The 19,511-nt window shown below is 42.0% G+C and overlaps 4 protein-coding genes across 5 annotated transcripts in view; all 4 read left to right on the plus strand.

The window, feature by feature from the left end:
* LOC133090981 (protocadherin alpha-3-like) overlaps positions 1-19,511 on the plus strand; it is a 120,438-nt gene that overhangs the window by 36,059 nt on the left and 64,868 nt on the right.
* Positions 1,621-6,489, plus strand: LOC133090575 (protocadherin alpha-10-like). Its single transcript, XM_061188978.1, has 2 exons — positions 1,621-4,002; positions 6,460-6,489. The coding sequence occupies exons 1-2, from the start codon at positions 1,621-1,623 to the stop codon at positions 6,487-6,489; spliced, it is 2,412 nt and encodes an 803-aa protein (XP_061044961.1).
* The window catches only part of LOC133090980 (protocadherin alpha-C2), a 106,900-nt gene continuing 96,480 nt past the window's right edge, over positions 9,092-19,511 (plus strand). Inside the window, exons 1-2 of one of the 2 annotated variants that reach the window (XM_061189705.1) lie at positions 9,092-11,482; positions 15,890-15,938. In XM_061189705.1, the coding sequence (XP_061045688.1) occupies positions 9,092-11,482; positions 15,890-15,925 (2,427 nt within the window). In that variant the 3' untranslated portion in view covers positions 15,926-15,938. Of the gene's footprint in view, positions 11,483-15,889; positions 15,939-19,511 lie in introns of those variants that run through there. The other variant, XM_061189704.1, reaches the window with a different exon arrangement.
* LOC133090983 (protocadherin alpha-12-like) lies at positions 14,899-17,427 on the plus strand. The gene is made up of 2 exons (XM_061189708.1): positions 14,899-15,766; positions 15,872-17,427. Exons 1-2 carry the CDS (start codon positions 14,899-14,901, stop codon positions 17,272-17,274), a joined length of 2,271 nt encoding a protein of 756 aa, XP_061045691.1. The 3' UTR covers positions 17,275-17,427.

Here is a 19,511-nt window from a genome sequence, read left to right on the forward strand (position 1 = left end):
GAACATAGGAGCTTTAAAAACTATCTCTCATATGTACTTAATTAGTGAAGCAATTCTTTAAAGCAAAAATAGAATGGATCTTCAGCATGGAGTCATTCCTAAAGGGAATGAAGTATTTCAATCAGCAAACATGAGGAGGTTTATTTCCTAGTCATGTCTTTTTCTGAAATTTAGCCATTCCCATGTGCTAAAATTTTCCCTTCTCTTCTTTAGGTAAATATGTTGGTCTCGAACTTATGGCTTCCACAATTAATAAAAGAATTAGCTGTAGTTAGAACTGTAAATCTTTGGCATAGATTTAATTATTGAATCACTATTTTAAAATGTGTTTAAAATAAAGACTGTAGCTATTACATAAAACCTAAGATTTCCTTGGGTAACCAGTTATAATTTTTTTTAGTAGGGAAATTTAGGATTAAAATATTTTTCTAAGACAACACTGATAAACTTTATTGCAATCAATAATTATGCAAATTTCAGCATTTTAAAAAATTTGAGGTAAAACAGGAAAATAAAGTTGAGTGATTAAATGAGATTTAGAATACTCTTGATACCCTAATCTCCTTAAACCCATTCTGGAATAAGATGGGTATAAACAAAGTGACAAATATAACTTGAATCCCTCATCAGTGGGGTTTTTTTTGTGGGGGGTAGAAAGAGATTACTTTTACAAATAGCAATGAATATAATGCAAATTTACATTGTCCTTCAGGATGGAAACTACAGCATTCACCCTGAGCACATACAGTAATTGAAAAAAAAACTTTTAAATGAGACAAAGGTAAATATGTTTTGTATTTCCAGGAGTCAGTACTTGGTAAATTCATTAACATCGAAGCAAATATGTTTTTTGCACAAACTGATAAGTAGCTTGCATATGAGCATGGGTTTGAAACACCCTCAAGTTGAGATGGTAACTTAGAGAACTGGCATTTTGAGTTATCCTCTACACAATTGGACTAAATGTTTAGAATAATTTAACATAGTATAAATATTCAGCAATAGAACATTATAGAGTGTTAGCAATGGAGTAAACTTAATAAGGAGCCATTCAAAAATGATCTATTTCTAAAAGTCTAAAAAACTGTATTGCTAATCTACATATATGGATTTTTTTCATGTTCATATACATAACATAGCGCTCTAATACGTTCTCTTAGATATCCATATCCAAGATAAAACTCTTCTTGGAATTCTAATTTGTAAAACCAAACCACCTTTAAAGAGCTAGTGGTCACACACAAAGAATATATAATGAAAGAATTAAAATTCCACACACACACACACACACACACACACACAATGGACCAATATGAAGGAATCACGAAAGAAGCAATATAAGTGAAAGAAAGTACAGACGATAAACCACACTTCCACTTTGAGCCACAGGATGTCGTTGTTTTCCAAGGAGAGGATTGTTTTAACCGGAAAAAAAAAAAATAACGATTATTCTCGTACGAGAAAGGCTCGCCACTGTTCCGGTGCTTTATAGACTATAAACACACCCATATTGTTAAGATCAGCTGGGATATCAGGAGCAAAGACTCAGAAGGAAGGTCTCAAAAGGACTACATATTTCTACTCATGAAATGTGTATTTACTAACCAGAAGCGAGTCACGATGTTAACTTCAGGACCAGGGAGGCAGGGAGCCTGGCGCCTGCTGCTCTCGCTTCTGCTCCTCGCAGCATGGGAGACGGGGAGCGGCCAGGTCCATTATTCGGTCTCTGAGGAAGCCAAACACGGCACCTTCGTGGGCCGCATCGCCCAGGACCTGGGGCTGGAGCTGGTGGAGCTGGTGCCGCGCCTGTTCCGGGTGGCATCCAAAGACCGCGGGGACCTTCTGGAGGTAAATCTGCAGAATGGCATTTTGTTTGTGAATTCTCGGATCGACCGGGAGGAGCTGTGCGGGCGGAGCGCGGAGTGCAGCATCCACCTGGAGGTGATCGTGGACCGGCCGCTGCAGCTGTTTCATGTGGAGGTGGAAATAAAGGATATTAACGACAATCCACCTGTGTTCCCAGCGACACACAAAAATCTCTTTATTTCCGAAACTAGGCCTCTTGACTCTCATTTTTCACTAGAGGGCGCCTCCGATGCAGATATCGGGGCCAACGCTCTGCTGACTTACAGACTGAGCCCCAATGAGTATTTCTCTCTGGAAGTACCGACCAACGACGAGCAGGTAACGCCGCTCGAACTAGTACTAAAAAAACCTTTAGACAGGGAAGTCACTTCAGAGCTTCTCTTGGTGCTCAAAGCAACGGATGGGGGCAAACCTGAGCTGACAGGCACTGTAGAGTTAAACATCACAGTGCTGGATGTAAATGACAACGCCCCAGTGTTTGACAAAGCAGTTTATCGTATAAAATTACTGGAAAATGCAAGAAACGGTACACTGGTTATTAGACTTAACGCCTCGGATTTGGACGAGGGTTCAAACGGCCACATTCTTTATTCCTTTGCAACTGATGTCTCCTCTAATACAGAAGCCTCTTTTCGCATAGATTCAAACAGTGGAGAAATAAAAGTGAATGGAAAAATAGATTTTGAAGAAATTAAATTATGGAAACTTCAAATAGAAGCAGTTGACAAAGGAAACCCCCCAATGTTTGGTCACTGCACAATCTTGATAGAAGTCTTGGACATCAACGATAATGCTCCGGAGTTGCTAGTGACGTCACTGTTGCTTTCTATTCCAGAGGATGCTCCACCGGGGACTGTCATTGCTCTAATCAGTGTAACCGACCATGACGCCGGTGGCAATGCGCAGGTGACCTGCTCACTAACACCCCAAGTCCCCTTCAAACTGGTGTCCACCTTCAAGAATTACTATTCGCTGGTGCTGGACAGCGCCCTGGACCGAGAGAAAGTGTCGGAATATGCTCTAGTACTGATCGCGAGGGACGGGGGCTCGCCTTCGCTGTCGGCCACAGCCACCGTGTCCGTGGAGGTGTCCGACATGAATGACAACGCGCCCGCGTTCGCGCAGCCCGAGTACACGGTGTTGGTGAAGGAGAACAACCCGCCCGGCTGCCACATCTTCACGGTGTCGGCTCGGGACGCGGACGCGCAGGAGAACGCGCTGGTGTCCTACTCGCTGGTGGAGCGGCGGGTGGGCGAGCGAGCGCTGTCGAGCTACGTGTCGGTGCACGCGGAGAGCGGCAAGGTGTACGCGCTGCAGCCGCTGGACCACGAGGAGCTGGAGCTGCTGCAGTTCCAGGTGAGCGCGCGCGACGCGGGCGTGCCGCCTCTGGGCAGCAACGTGACGCTGCAGGTGTTCGTGCTGGATGAGAACGACAACGCGCCTGCGCTGCTGCTGCCCGGGCCGGGCGGCGGGGCGGGCGCTCTGAGCCAGCTGGTGGCTCGGTCGGTGGGCGCGGGCCACGTGGTGGCGAAGGTGCGCGCGGTGGACGCGGACTCGGGCTACAACGCGTGGCTGTCGTACGAGCTGCAGCCGGCGGCGGGTGGCGCGCGCAGCCCGTTCCGCGTGGGGCTGTACACGGGCGAGATCAGCACGACGCGCGCCCTGGACGAGGCGGACGCGCCGCGCCAGCGCCTGCTGGTGCTGGTGAAGGACCACGGCGAGCCGGCGCTGACGGCCACGGCCACCGTGCTGCTGTCGCTGGAGGACAGCGGCCAGGCGCCCAAGGCCTCTTCGCGGGCGTCGACGGGCGCCGCTGGCGCGGAGGCCGCTCTGGTGGATGTGAACGTGTACCTGATCATCGCCATCTGCGCGGTGTCCAGCCTGTTGGTGCTCACGCTGCTGCTGTACACGGCGCTGCGGTGCTCGGCGCCGCCCAGCGAGGGCGCGTGCGGGCCCGGGAAGCCCACGCTGGTGTGCTCCAGCGCGGTGGGGAGCTGGTCTTACTCGCAGCAGAGGCGGCAGCGGGTGTGCTCTGGGGAGGGGCCGCCCAAGGCAGACCTCATGGCCTTCAGCCCTAGTGTCCCTCCAGGTTCGAGTTCTGGAGATACTGGAGACCAACAGGAGTTTTGCGAGAATGTAAGTACAGTAATTCTGAGATGTATCATGCCTATTAATGTCAATCACATAGTAGTTCACCAACAAATTACTGTTAAGTCCATTGCTTCAATTATTTGTTGTCTTTTTCTTGCGATGGTTTTTTCTAAAGCACAGCGGAAGTACAGCCATTTTTATTACTTTTCACCACAGTCTTCTTGAACATACGGGGAATATTATTTAGTTGGAGAAATAATAATAATAGTAAAAATGAAATAGACTGCTAAAGCTTCCTGTAAATGAGCAAGGCTAAGTCAGCCAAGAAGGAGACAAGGATCACTGATGGGAAATGGAGGATGTGGGTGAGGCTCAAATCTTCTACTTCTCAATTTTGCAGCAAGTTCATTCTTCCTATTCATTTTCTTTTTTTTTTTTTTTCTTTTTTTTTTTCATTTTCTTATTCTATTTGGTGTCCTCCACGCATTATGTTTATGCATTCAAAATTACCCTAACAATGCATAATTTCATAATTTGGTTATTTTGAGTTTAAACATGTTCACATTCTTACCTTCCTATAATCTATAAGCTTGTGTATTACTGACCGGCATGGGCTGTTAAGGTGGCCTCATTTTATAAATGATTTTGTTTCTTTATAATCAATGACATGCTTCTTTGAGAAAGTAGGTAGAATTTTAGCCTTTCCTTTGGGGATGATTTTACTTTTTTTGTCTTTAATCCCCTCATAATTTAAACTTATTTTCTTCATAGTCTTCAGCTGCTTCAGATAGACAACTTAAAATTTTTTCTAATGTAATGACGATTTTGCTAGTTGCCTGTTGAACGCATTGCTGCTCTCCTCCACATTAATTTGCTGACATCTTCTATTTTATTTGGAAAATTTATTTGAGCATTGATCATACTTATATTTCTTCCATTCATGGTACCTGTAATGAGGCTGTATGAAAATATTTTAGAGTGGGAAAATTCACACTTCTTTGTGCTTTGAGTTTCAAAAGGGTCTTCCCATATATGGGGAATTGTGATACTTCTGCCTGTATTCACCAAGATGCTTGGTCTTCAAAATAACATTGCTCTAAATAATTTAAGCATAACAATCATGGAATATATATAAAGGCACTTCCATTTGACAATGGTGCTGTTGATCACATTTCAGTATTTAACATTGTGTACTTAAAATGTTTTTAACATTGGGTACTTTAGATACATTGATACAAACTCTTTTTTTGTCTCAATGCTATGTTCATGTGAATTGTTTTCTTTAAAGATATCACAGAGAACTTGAAATTAGAGCTGTAAGGGTGTGAATCAAATAATGTGGAAGTTTATTTTGTTCTTTTTGGCTCAAATGTACAAATTAGAGATTCTTTAATTGTACTGAATGGAGAAATAAATTATATATGATATATTTACATATGGGAGGAGAACCACGTTATAGATAGGGTAAAGTTAATAGAAATTCTGAGAAGGCTATTTTCTACCTAGAATGTAGGATGATTTCCATGAAGATGAACATTAGGACATCTTCAGAAAAGGAAAAGCCGTATCCTAGTTTATGGTACTGGAATTTTCTTCATCAATAGCTACAGAATAGAACAAGAGTAAACAATGGTCACTAATTATAATCAACCACCACTATTTGAGATATTTCTATTTGTAAGATATGGCGTGAAGGGCTTAAAATACATAATTTCATTTAATTCTTATAACAACTTGTAAAGTACATTTGACTATCCAAGTTCTAAAGATTAGATAAGAGATGTTGAGATGTTTATCTATCTTGTCCACTGCCATCCAGCTAGTACATGAGGGAGATGATATTCAAATGCATACCTCTTAGATTTGAGAGCCATTCTTTTATTCATTGTAGAACTTTCTAGAGTAAATCTTTTATCTGATGAGGCATAGTTCTGGCTAGGAAAATCAAGCACAAGCTGTATACAGATTAATCCTCCTTTCTGTTTTGCTTAGAAAAACCCTTCATGATTATCTTCATGATTAACTTTGTACAATATCATAACTGAGATAGGAATTAAGATTTTTTAATGTTGCTAAGTGATTTTTTTTCTCAGAAGGTTCATGGACATCATTATCATTTGTCTTAGTGCCACACTGAGATAGGTTTTTACATTATTTGATCGGTAAATAATTAAGAGTTGTCTGATAAGGACTATTGATCAGTTGTTTGGAAGTGATATAAATAAGCAGAATCATTTAATATATGAGAAAAATCAGAAGACTGAGGTCTGCAAAGTTCTTGCAGAACACCAAAGCCAAATAATACATGTGGAAATGACCTTGTTCTTTTTACACTGTGAATAAGAATAATGTTTTGACAAATATAAGCGGTAATATGATTATTTCTTGGATCCTGAACATCAGTGAAGGATCAATAATTGTTTCCAAAATTGTATACTTCAATAATAGCTTTAAAGGTGTATATTTCTCATGAAAATCTTTGAAAGTGTGTGGGTCTTTCAGGATTCAGACTTCTTCAGTCTTGTTGTCTGAGAGATTTGTGCCAATTGAACAAATGATCTGTGATCAAATAACTGTGTATACTTGAATAAGCCACGATAGCACAGAGTGAACATCACTGCATATATTCTACAGTTTTGTAGACAGTACTTCTAATCTGTTAATTTTAAAGAACCTACTGGGTTTCCAAGAATGGCTTCAAGATCTATTTCTCTGCCTAATGTTTTCAATAAATAGTAGTACTAGACCTATTATGAAATAATAGTGGATGATGAGGACTGGTAGAACATTAAACCATGCACCCCAATACTTGACTATCAAAACATACAGCTGGAAGTTAAGACTAACCAGATTGATTTAGAAAAGGTCAGGCACGAAGTTCCTTAGCCTTTTCAATCAATCTTACAAAATCAATGTTAACAACTATATCGATGTGACTTCTTGGCATTAGCCTATTGCCGGATCTCAGGCCCATCCCCAAAGATGAGTTCAAAGATATCATAATCTATTCTATAGGAGCTGGTTGAGATAGTGATATCTGAAATAGCACAGACAAAGTGCAAAAGACGTGTCATTGGTTCATACAATATATCAAACTCTTTTATGAATTGGTGTTCATCCAATGTCACTTTATATACATGCAAAATACCACATTGCTGGAAAGTAATTCCTAAATTAACAACTGGTTTTAATTCAGACATGTAATATCATCATCTCCCTTGGGTAAACTTTCTCATGTTTATTTCTCTGCCTTTAAAGACTCCACATTGCATGTAACATCTCACTCCCCAGTTTCCAAAATGAAGTGGTTGGAGGTCTGTTGCTTCTTTCTTCTACAAAATAAATCTGACAGGCCTCGAACATCATGTTAAACCTACTGTTATCTAGCCTAATGTTATATTTTGAAAAGAGGCTCATATGACTGGTTGTTTTATAGACGCATAACAGAATTCAGTGTCATAAAAGGTGATGAGCCTGCTTTGTTCGTTTTTTAAGAAATAATTTTAAATTGTCTTTAAAAAGAATTCTAGCAGAATAATAATATTGGGAAAAGAGTAAATTTGAAAAAAATGAAGCAAGGTTTGAAATTAGCAATAGAATATATGTGTGTGTGTTCAAGATAAAGGAAAATATTAACATACAAATAAAAATGCTAGTAATTTTTTCATTGTAATATTTTTAGATTCGACATGAACCAATAAAACCATACAACAAAATACTCAAGCTAGAGTGATACTTATTCTGAACCACTTTCTACTCTAAACTTCCACTGTACCCTCTTTTTTCCTCCTTAAATCCCAAGGTAATATGAAAAGATGAAGGACATGTAACTAAATTACAACTTCAGGCAATGAAAACTCACATCAACAATTCTGATTTTCTAGTTGGTATTTTATGAAATTGAATTTCCATTAACACTAAGGTCATTTAGCATTTGGTTGAATTGTTTGATTATTTTCTATGTTTTTTAGCACAATATTAGGCACTTAGAGGCAATGTGATTAGAAGTCATTTCCCTTGTTTTGGATGAACTTACAATCTCAAACCCAAAATTCTTTTAAGAAGAAATAAGTCAGCTACTTTCATGAATATGACTTGATAGATATACAAAAGCCAGTGTTGGTGAGTGTAAATACCAATATGGCACAGAAATTTTCATGGTGATTTTTATTTCATTGAATGGTAAAAAGTTCATTCTATAGTTAAAAGACTACTTCTTTCATATATTGACACTATTACATAAAGTGTCATTTTGATACCTCTTATTGTACTGTTAGCAATGCAACTTACATGAGAAAGTGTATATGCCAAGTATGTTTCATCTACATCAATAGACTTCTCTCTTGTGAATTCTATGTTTTAAACTACCAAATTTGAAATATAGTTTTGTTTTTCTTGTTGTTCTTCAATGCATATAAAGTTGTTTGTAACAGGAACACAATTAAATATAAATAATGATAAAGAATCAGAACTAAAAAATAAAAATATTAGAAAGCAAGTGCACATAGATAAAAACACAATATGCAGACTTAAAGACTAAAGAATTGTTATTAAAGCTTCAAATTTGTCTTTGAGTTTCCTAGCAGCCAAAGTAACAAGGGAGACTAGAAGTAAAACAATTCAAATTTGATATTTTTATATGAGGAAATGTTTGAGTCTATTTTTTCATAATTTTTTCAATTATGAAACTCTACATCAAACATAGGAACAAATATTTCAATTTGATATTAATCAAGAATAAAATGCCATTTTCCATATACCATCAGTTTCAATATGACTTAAAATCTGATTTTTATTCCACAAATAAGCACTTTGGAAATATGATTTGGGGGGTAAAATAGCTTGAAACACTTGAACTTATTTTTTTCTCAAGTAAAATTCTGTGGTATTGGATGTAGTGTACAGTACTCACAATTTCAGGCACAAGGTGTCGCTCTTTACTTGGAGGAAATAGTTCATTCAAGGGTTGGTCTGAGCAGCCAGGAACTCCGCATTTAAAGACTCCATCATGCCGGATGCTACCGTTAAAGGATCCTTTGAAACTTCTCAAAAATTCAGTAAGATTTTTAACCCGAAACTGGAGCCTATGGTACTGTAAATGTAAAGAATCTTATTTGGGAAGTCAATGTATGCAATGTTCGCGTCTGAAAGAAGGGGATTGGACACTGGGCGACTGCTGCTGTCGCTTCTGCTTCTCGCAGCCTGGGAGGCGGGCAGCGGCCAGGTCTACTACTCCATTCCCGAGGAGGCAAAACACGGCACCTTCGTGGGCCGCATAGCGCAGGACCTGGGGCTGGAGCTGGCGGAGCTGGTGCCGCGTCTGTTCCGGGTGGCATCCAAAGGCCGCGGGGACCTTCTGGAGGTAAATCTGCAGAATGGCATTTTGTTTGTGAATTCTCGGATCGACCGGGAGGAGCTGTGCGGGCGGAGTGCGGAGTGCAGCATCCACCTGGAGGTGATCGTGGATAGGCCGCTGCAGGTGTTTCATGTGGAGGTGGAAGTAAAGGATATTAACGATAATCCACCGGTGTTCTCTCTCAGAGAACAAAAGCTGCTGATTTCTGAATCTAAGCAACCTGACTCTCATTTTCCTCTAGAGGGAGCTTCTGATGCGGATATAGGAGAGAATGCTCAATTGACCTATAGACTAAGTCAAAATGAGCACTTTTCTTTAGAATTACCAACAAATAGTAAGCAGACTAAAAGGCTGTCACTTACATTAAAGAAGTCTCTGGACAGAGAGAAAACTCCGGAACTTAATTTACTATTAACGGCTGCAGACGGCGGGAAACCGGAGCTCACTGGCACTGTTCATCTCTTCGTCCGCGTCTTGGACATTAACGACAATGATCCGGAATTTGAACAATCAGAATACAAGGTGAGATTGATGGAAAACGCAGCTAAAGAAACTCCTGTGATAACGTTAAACGCCACAGATCAAGATGAAGGAGTCAACGGGGAGGTGACATACTCCTTGATGTCGATTAAGCCCAGTGGAAAAGGTTTATTTACACTGCATGAAAATAGTGGAGAAGTAAGAGTCAATGGAACTTTAGACTATGAAGAAAACAAGTTTTATGAAATTGACGTACAGGCTACAGATAAGGGGAATCCCCCAATGGCAGGTCACTGTACAGTCTGGGTCGAAATCTTAGATGCCAATGATAACGCCCCTGAAGTCACTGTGACGTCCCTGTCTCTTCCAGTGCGGGAGGACACTCAGCCAAGCACGGTCATTGCGCTGATCAGTGTATCTGATCGCGACTCTGGTGCCAACGGACAGGTGATCTGTTCTCTAACGCCCAGCGTCCCCTTCAAGATCGTGTCCACGTTCAAGAACTATTACTCACTAGTGCTGGACAGCGCCCTGGACCGCGAGAGCGTGTCTGTCTATAAATTGGTGGTTACAGCGCGGGACGGGGGCTCGCCTTCGCTGTCGGCCACAGCCAGCGTGTCCGTGGAGGTGGCCGACGTGAACGACAACGCGCCCGCGTTCACGCAGCCCGAGTACACGGTGTTCGTGAAGGAGAACAACCCGCCCGGCTGCCACATCTTCACGGTGTCGGCGCGGGACGCGGACGCGCAGGAGAACGCGCTGGTGTCCTACTCGCTGGTGGAGCGGCGGGTGGGCGAGCGAGCGCTGTCGAGCTACGTGTCGGTGCACGCGGAGAGCGGCAAGGTGTACGCGCTGCAGCCGCTGGACCACGAGGAGCTGGAGCTGCTGCAGTTCCAAGTGAGCGCGCGCGACGCGGGCGTGCCGCCTCTGGGCAGCAACGTGACGCTGCAGGTGTTCGTGCTGGACGAGAACGACAACGCGCCTGTGCTGCTGCTGCCCGGGCCGGGCGGCGGGGCGGGCGCTCTGAGCCAGCTGGTGGCTCGGTCGGTGGGCGCGGGCCACGTGGTGGCGAAGGTGCGCGCGGTGGACGCGGACTCGGGCTACAACGCGTGGCTGTCGTACGAGCTGCAGCCGGCGGCGGGTGGCGCGCGCAGCCCGTTCCGCGTGGGGCTGTACACGGGCGAGATCAGCACGACGCGCGCCCTGGACGAGGCGGACGCGCCGCGCCAGCGCCTGCTGGTGCTGGTGAAGGACCACGGCGAGCCGGCGCTGACGGCCACGGCCACCGTGCTGCTGTCGCTGGAGGACAGCGGCCAGGCGCCCAAGGCCTCTTCGCGGACGTCGACGGGCGCCGCTGGCGCGGAGACGGCGTTAGTGGACGTGAACGTGTACCTGATCATCGCCATCTGCGCGGTGTCCAGCCTGTTGGTGCTCACGCTGCTGCTGTACACGGCGCTGCGGTGCTCGGCGCCGCCCAGCGAGGGCGCGTGCGGGCCCGGGAAGCCCACGCTGGTGTGCTCCAGCGCGGTGGGGAGCTGGTCTTACTCGCAGCAGAGGCGGCAGCGGGTGTGCTCTGGGGAGGGGCCGCCCAAGGCAGATCTCATGGCCTTCAGCCCCAGCCTTCCTCCGGGTCTGGATAGAGAAGTCGGAGAGGAAAAGCAGGAGGCAGGATCAAATCACCCTGGACAGGTGAGTTCTATAGATTCCCACCTTTTGAAGTCGATGTTAAATTTTTAAAATTCCAGTTCGTTTCACAGAAACTTTTAATGAATGCTCTATACTTTGAGTATCATTTTAAAGAACAATGTTTGTTAGTGAAATGCCAATGATACACATATACAATTTTAATCATATGAGGTATTAGGTTTTTTAGCCAATAAATATCCTATTTCTCCTAATGTTTTGTTAGAACATGTTTAAGAAAATGTAAGAATGACTTTCCTGTTATTTGATCTGTGTCAATTCATTTCAACTCTAATCCTCAGTAATGTAGATAATCGCTGTGGATTATTTAAATTTTACTTATCCTCTTTGTTTTTTAACAGGCTTTTGTCTTGATATTTTCACATTATTAGATCACTGACTTTTCTCACTTCAGGCTTGTATCAAAATTTTGTCACTCTCTTAATTTGTTCTGAAGGGGTTTTCCTTTCTTTTTCTATGGTTTTAAACATTTATTGTCCATTGAATAATCTTTAGTTTTTCCTCTACCAATAAGATAAAACCTGTTTCCATATTACTTGCAGTAAAAAAATGCAGCCTTTTGTTCTAGTATGCTTATTTCATTGAAATAATATAACTAAAAGTTCTGTTCATTTTTAATTTTGTTCCATGAAGTGGGGAGAGATTTATCTACTATGTACTGAAACAGAACTTCCAGGTTTATGCTTCCAAAGTAGCTAGGCAAATAAAATCATTCATATTCCTCAATCAAGTCATTGAAATTTGCTAAAGGCATGCATATAGGATTATAATATCTGCAATATATGCTAAGCTGGCATTATTTCTTATGTTTCTGGATTTATGTGGAAAGAAGAAGTTAACTCTGTCAAAGTGAAGCATATTGACATTTATCAATTTCATTAATCTCACATTTTAAAATTGAACTATAGTTGATTTACAATGTCATGTTAATTTCTGCTGTACAGCAGTGATTCAAACATATATATATATAATATATATATATATATTTTTTATGTTCTTTTCCATTATGGTTTATCATAGGATACTGAATATAGTTCTCTGTAGGTCCTTGTTTTTTATGCATTCCATATATAATAGCTTACATCTGCTAACCTCAACCTCCCTCATCTAACATTTTAAATTTCCTATCTTTAAATGCTTTATCGGTGGTGTTTGTAAAATTTTCTTTCCATGTGGTTTAACCACATCTGAAGATTCTAGCAAAGATCATTTACCTCTAGGTCATCCTTCTAATTCAGTGGTTCTTAGCTACATGTAGGATGGTGGAATCACTGACCTCTTTGAGAATCTGATGAGAGTCATATGTGGCCATTCTCCCCTTAAAATTACACAGCATACCACTTGGCATAATATTCAAGGATCCCATGCTGAAGCTCATTCTTGGACCTCTGTTTATGAAACTTTGTATCTCAATATTAATTATCTAAAAACATTCTTTATTCCAAATTAGGCAACAAGGTTAAAATATGAAATATTTCAGACTCAAAAGTGATTAAACAACCATATCATTTATGAAATATTGTAAATATAAATAAACGTGGATGTTAGGTAGGGCATACATGATAACCCATTTCCCAATGAAGTTCTTGGAATGACTGGACATAATTTAAATTTAATAAAATGAAATTGGAATGTTTTAAGTAAAGGTTAAAATTTTGCAAATCATTACTTTTACACAGTACATAAGTAATCAATGCACATTTTAGATAATTCCAAATTATGTGGATTAATTTCTATGGTACAAATTTAGTGTCTTTTATACTTATTTTTAATTTCAGGATTACATTCTATGATGTAAAATTGTAATTTCATCCTAGTTTGTAGTTTGATTGTTTAAGTATTAAGCTAAATTTAGATGTTCCTATCTGTTTAATAATTTAATTATGTCTAACAGTGTGTGAGGAGTACATACACACTACAATAAGGTTGCTTACCAATTATGGTACATTGACTATTTTTGAAAATGGAAGATATAAAATGAAGAAGCTTGATGGTGATAGACAATTTAAATAGTCCAATAGCATCAAAATTCAAATGTTTTTCATTAATTAAGAGCCAGTGTGGTAGTTGATTTAAGTTATTTTATACTTGTAGAACCATTCTTGGTTATTATTTTCTGGTTCTATAAAGGTTTAATTTCTCAGTTTCCTTTATTATATGTAAAAGGAATGGTGATAAATTATTGGTTTAAAGATTTTGATTTGAATTTAAATGAGCTTATAAATAATATATTTACTTGTTCACAACTAGCTGTGGGATCTTATCTGTGTTCTGTTTTCCCTTAAAGCTGGTCTTGAATTAATGAATAAAATTATGAAGTCTTTTGATTCTCCCTTGAATCATAGTCACCATTGTGATTTTCTGAAGAGAAGCATATTCTGTGTAACTACTAACTGGCCTGGAAGGAAAGATTTAGAGGGAAACTAAATGGTCTTTATGAAGTTCATATTTTTTTGACTTTTGTCAATGAGATTGGGCTCCAAAACATTTCACGTGATCTTTTTCATATTAGTGCTCTACTGCCACTTCAGAATACTATGAAATTTGGAGGCTTTGACTCAACATTTTACATGAAAATCCTTTACTCCTGCTAGAGTAAAATATTCCAGAATCCATACCGAAGCTTCATTTTTCAACATATTATGTGAATGAGAGCAGTTGTATGAAAAGTAATCACATTTGAGCATCAAAGAACCAAAAACATCTTCCATATTTATGATGAATTATAATATTCACAAGATCTATGAATAAAATAATTTATATGAATGAAATATTTGTTTCTTTTCCTTTACTAGATGAGGGAATTCTTGGCTTTCTCCTAAAGTCTTAGAATGAAGTGCTTGTGAAGGATGAAAATCATTACAAATGTGAATTGTAAGCAATATAAGGGCAGAGGTGATGTATATTATTCTTTATTTTATTGGCCATGATAGCTAAGGAGTAGCTTCTGACATGCCACATTTCAATGATTATTTTATGATCGACTTTGAAGCAGAATATTTTAAAAACTGAAGTATAATAGAAGTATTTGTGCTTTGTTACAAATATCATGTATATTAAATAAATAGGCATTTACAAGTGATCCATGAAAATATCCAAAAAGTCAAAATAGATTTAAAGTGAACCAAAAAGTGGCTAAACCAAAAAGAACCTCAGGATCTTTCTTGTACTTACATAATCAGTCACATGATGTCGCTGTACACTCAAAAGGTGAAAAGGGAAAACTTTGTCTCCACGCCCAGATTCCAACCATCCACAGAATAATCGACTCCATACTGACAGGAATGCTGGGTAAAATTTACTAAATATATACTTACAGAAGGGGAAACTGGTCATAAATGTTGGCAAGCGAGCTATCTCTTAAAACTGACAGTCTCACCTCAGAGATCTCTTTGTCTGCAATGGTGTTTTCCTGGCGAGGAGGCTTCGAAGCTCGGCGCCTGCTGCTCTCGCTTCTGCTCCTCGCAGCATGGGAGACGGGGAGCGGCCAGGTCCATTATTCGGTCTCTGAGGAAGCCAAACACGGCACCTTCGTGGGCCGCATCGCCCAGGACCTGGGGCTGGAGCTGGCGGAGCTGGTGCCGCGTCTGTTCCGGGTGGCATCCAAAGGCCGCGGGGAACTTCTGGAGGTAAATCTGCAGAATGGCATTTTGTTTGTGAATTCTCGGATCGACCGGGAGGAGCTGTGCGGGCGGAGCGCGGAGTGCAGCATCCACCTGGAGGTGATCGTGGACCGGCCGCTGCAGGTGTTCCATGTGGAAGTGGAGGTGAAGGACATTAACGATAATCCACCGGTGTTCAGAGGAGAACAAAAGGTACTTATTTCTGAATCTGCTCCTCTGGACTCTCGTTTTCCTCTAGAGGGCGCTTCCGATGCGGATATCGGCCTAAACTCTCTTGTGACCTATAGGTTAAGTCTAAATGAGTATTTTACTCTTAAAGTGATAACGAAAACCGATAAAAATATATTGCCTGAACTCATTCTTCGGAAGTCATTGGATAGAGAAGAAATGCCAGAACTTAATATATTGCTGACCGCTCTGGATGGTGGTAAACCCGAACTAACAGGATCTGTTCAGATTCAAATAACCATCCTGGATGTTAATGACAACGCTCCCGAGTTTGATACGCCTGGCTATAAAGTAGTGCTGTTTGAAAATATCCCAAACAACACCAGAGTGATTCAACTAAACGCTTCTGATCTAGACGAAGGATCAAATAGAGAAATTTCCTATGGAATCAGAATGATTCTGCCAGTGAGTGAGAAATGTATGTTTTCAATAAATGCAGAAACAGGTGAAATTAGGATTTATGGGAAACTGGATTTTGAAGAGAATAATGAGTATGAAATTCAGGTTAACGCTATTGATAAAGGGATTCCTTCTATGGCAGGTCACTGCACGGTCCTGGTGGAAGTTCTGGACCTGAATGACAATACCCCCGAGGTAATGATCACTTCGCTGTCGCTCCCAGTGCGAGAGGACGCTCAGGTGGGCACCGTCATCGCCTTGATCAGCGTGTTCGACCATGACTCCGGCGCCAACGGGCAGGTGACCTGCTCATTAACACCCCAGGTCCCTTTCAAGCTGGTGTCCACCTTCAAGAATTACTATTCGCTGGTGCTGGACAGCGCCTTGGATCGTGAGAGTGTGGCGAACTATGAGGTGGTGGTGACAGCGAGGGACGGGGGCTCGCCTTCGCTGTCGGCCACAGCCAGCGTGTCCGTGGAGGTGTCCGATGTGAACGACAACGCGCCCGCGTTCGCGCAGCCCGAGTACACGGTGTTCGTGAAGGAGAACAACCCGCCCGGCTGCCACATCTTCACGGTGTCGGCGCGGGACGCGGACGCGCAGGAGAACGCGCTGGTGTCCTACTCGCTGGTGGAGCGGCGGGTGGGCGAGCGAGCGCTGTCGAGCTACGTGTCGGTGCACGCGGAGAGCGGCAAGGTGTACGCGCTGCAGCCGCTGGACCACGAGGAGCTGGAGCTGCTGCAGTTCCAGGTGAGCGCGCGCGACGCGGGCGTGCCGCCTCTGGGCAGCAACGTGACGCTGCAGGTGTTCGTGCTGGACGAGAACGACAACGCGCCTGTGCTGCTGCTGCCCGGGCCGGGCGGCGGGGCGGGCGCTCTGAGCCAGCTGGTGGCTCGGTCGGTGGGCGCGGGCCACGTGGTGGCGAAGGTGCGCGCGGTGGACGCGGACTCGGGCTACAACGCGTGGCTGTCGTACGAGCTGCAGCCGGCGGCGGGTGGCGCGCGCAGCCCGTTCCGCGTGGGGCTGTACACGGGCGAGATCAGCACGACGCGCGCCCTGGACGAGGCGGACGCGCCGCGCCAGCGCCTGCTGGTGCTGGTGAAGGACCACGGCGAGCCGGCGCTGACGGCCACGGCCACCGTGCTGCTGTCGCTGGAGGACAGCGGCCAGGCGCCCAAGGCCTTTTCGCGGGCGTCGACGGGCGCCGCTGGCGCGGAGGCCGCTCTGGTGGATGTGAACGTGTACCTGATCATCGCCATCTGCGCGGTGTCCAGCCTGCTGGTGCTCACACTGCTGCTGTACACGGCGCTGCGGTGCTCGGCGCCGCCCAGCGAGGGCGCGTGCGGGCCCGGGAAGCCCACGCTGGTGTGCTCCAGCGCGGTGGGGAGCTGGTCTTACTCGCAGCAGAGGCGGCAGCGGGTGTGCTCTGGGGAGGGGCCGCCCAAGGCAGACCTCATGGCCTTCAGCCCCTGTCTTCCACCGTCAGGAGAAGATTGTTTAAGTCCTTCCAGTGAAGTAAGTCCTTGATATCATTTAAGTATATTAGTCATTTTGAACTTTTCATGTATTAGCCCAACTTTTCAAGTAATAATAAATAATGAGATAAAGATGAAATGGAAGCCATGGATCACCGCATTTAAAATTTTTCCCGTTCTATAATTTTCATATTGTCTATGAATGGTTAGCCTTGAAAGATATAAGTACGTTTGAGTAAAAACTGTCTAGGTTCTGATAACTCAAATTTATTTTTAATTTGTACTTAATTTCATGATTAAAGAAAATTTGCAAGGTTAATGCAGAGAGTTCCTAGATATCATTAACTGGATTCCTTTACTGCTCTTTATGTGCATAGGCTTGTAAAATAGCCTTGTTGACCACCAATCTAATTCCAGTACAATCTCCTTTTAAGTATTATAACAATAATAAAAATTATGTTATTAATGCTAAGATGAATAATTTTATGTTATTCCCATGGAGTGCCTTCTTTCTTTCAATTGGGATTGGCTACAGTATTGTTCTTATTTACATAAAATATAATAACATTAAAATATTATAATGTGCATTTAAAGCTGGATGCACCTTATAATTGATGGTTTACAACAATTTAGTTGGCTTTTTGTTCTTGGTAGCACACAAGTAATGGTGCATCTTACAATTAATAACATTTCTTTGATTCAATAAAACATAAGAATACTTATTGGTCCCCTATTATTTTCCAGGACCTGTTCTAGGATCTTTAATTGTATTATCTCATTTAATTATCATATCACTCCTATGGTGCAGGGAAAATATTTATCATCGGAATTTTACTTTAAGAAGTCTGAAACTTAAGCCACATAGACTGTGCAAAGTGGCTCAAACTCAGTTTTGAAGGATCACCAACTCATTATGGTGTACTACTGCTCTGACACAATTATCAGGTGAATCTTCTAAAGTGCATTTTACATCTTGTAACTTTCTTCCACACAAAGCCTTTCCAGAGTGTCTTTTAGTGAGAGGGAAAGAAGAAAGTAAAGAGGGAGATACTGAAGATGAGACAGGCAGAGAAAGAATGAAGATGAAGATGAAAAATATGAAAGAGAATAGAATAGAGAAAAAAAATAAGAGCATAGGGTTGGCATTAAAAGTGGGGTGATTTTTCCTTAGTAGGGAATGAGTAATAGAGAATATAAAGAAAAATGTTGACATAAGAAGAGAGCCATTGAGTTCATATTTGATGACTTATATCTCTGGGTAAATCATCTGAGAACCAGGTTGTGGGAATGAGGCTGGGAATTTGAGAAGAGAGAAGCAAATATGGAAGAATCTCTGTAGGCAGGAATTATGAATTCACTTGAGGGCTCAACTGAGGTAAAGGTGAGAGTAAACTTGTAGAGGATATAGTAATCCTGGTTAAGTGACTAACACACTGAGAAGCTCAATAGAAGGAATGGAGAAAACGGATAGTTAGGCTGTGTGTTGGAAGCTAAAGAAAATGTTAGAGGGGTGCTATAAGTGTGTGTGTCTTTAGGGTGTCTGGAAGGGCATGTTTTAAATGGTTGACTGTGTAGTCTAGGTTAGGTGGAGAGATAAATGAGACAGGTAGGGCCTGATAGACAAGAACAATTAGAACCAAAAAACTATTCCCATTATAAGAGTAAAGGTATGTTAATAAAAGTAACGGAGCAATGAGGAGGATGAGGGTGAGAGAATACCAAATGCTCTACTCACACTTTCAGAGGGGAGCAAAGATTCAGAAATGAACCCAACTCGTACTTCCTGCAGAGTTGTGCACAAAACAGGCAAGAGAATTATTGGAGCTATGCTCTTTCTTTCCTAGCCCTATTTGGCCTGGATCTTGGTGACTTGGTAAAGATAAGTACAGTATTAGATAAAAGTAAGAGTCCCTTCCTTTCTTCCTTGTTAGAGATGTGTTAACATCTGTATCTACCTGTTGTTACTTGGAAAATCAGAGTCAGTTTAAATGATAGTAGGAGTTTCTCCAGTGATGGTGTAAGATAAGGAGAGAGAAGAGGGAAATTTAACCTATTGGTAGTAATTTCATTTCTAGCAAATACATAATATACTAGTTCTTGGCATGTTTTATACAAAGAGAATCCAGAACTTTAAAGTATTGTTATATCTAAATGGTCTACATTGTGTGTTTATGTACACACACACGCACATACAAACTCATATGCACATTGATGGACATTTGCTTCGAATACAAATATTTTATCCAAATTTCACAGTCATATTTGGGGGAATTTATAAATACTGTGGTT

Source organism: Eubalaena glacialis, chromosome 4, assembly GCF_028564815.1.
Source record: "Eubalaena glacialis isolate mEubGla1 chromosome 4, mEubGla1.1.hap2.+ XY, whole genome shotgun sequence".
Classification (NCBI taxonomy): domain Eukaryota; kingdom Metazoa; phylum Chordata; class Mammalia; order Artiodactyla; family Balaenidae; genus Eubalaena; species Eubalaena glacialis.

Excerpts from the sequence above, each read along its gene's own strand:
- LOC133090575 (XM_061188978.1), top strand. The coding sequence starts at position 1,621 with ATGTTAACTTCAGGACCAGGGAGGCAGGGAGCCTGGCGCCTGCTGCTC. Across the intron at positions 4,003-6,459 it reads AACAGGAGTTTTGCGAGAAT|GATTCAGACTTCTTCAGTCT; the intron begins GTAAGTACAGTA and ends TGGGTCTTTCAG.
- LOC133090983 (XM_061189708.1), top strand. The coding sequence starts at position 14,899 with ATGGTGTTTTCCTGGCGAGGAGGCTTCGAAGCTCGGCGCCTGCTGCTC. Across the intron at positions 15,767-15,871 it reads TCTGCCAGTGAGTGAGAAAT|GGATTCCTTCTATGGCAGGT; the intron begins GTATGTTTTCAA and ends CTATTGATAAAG.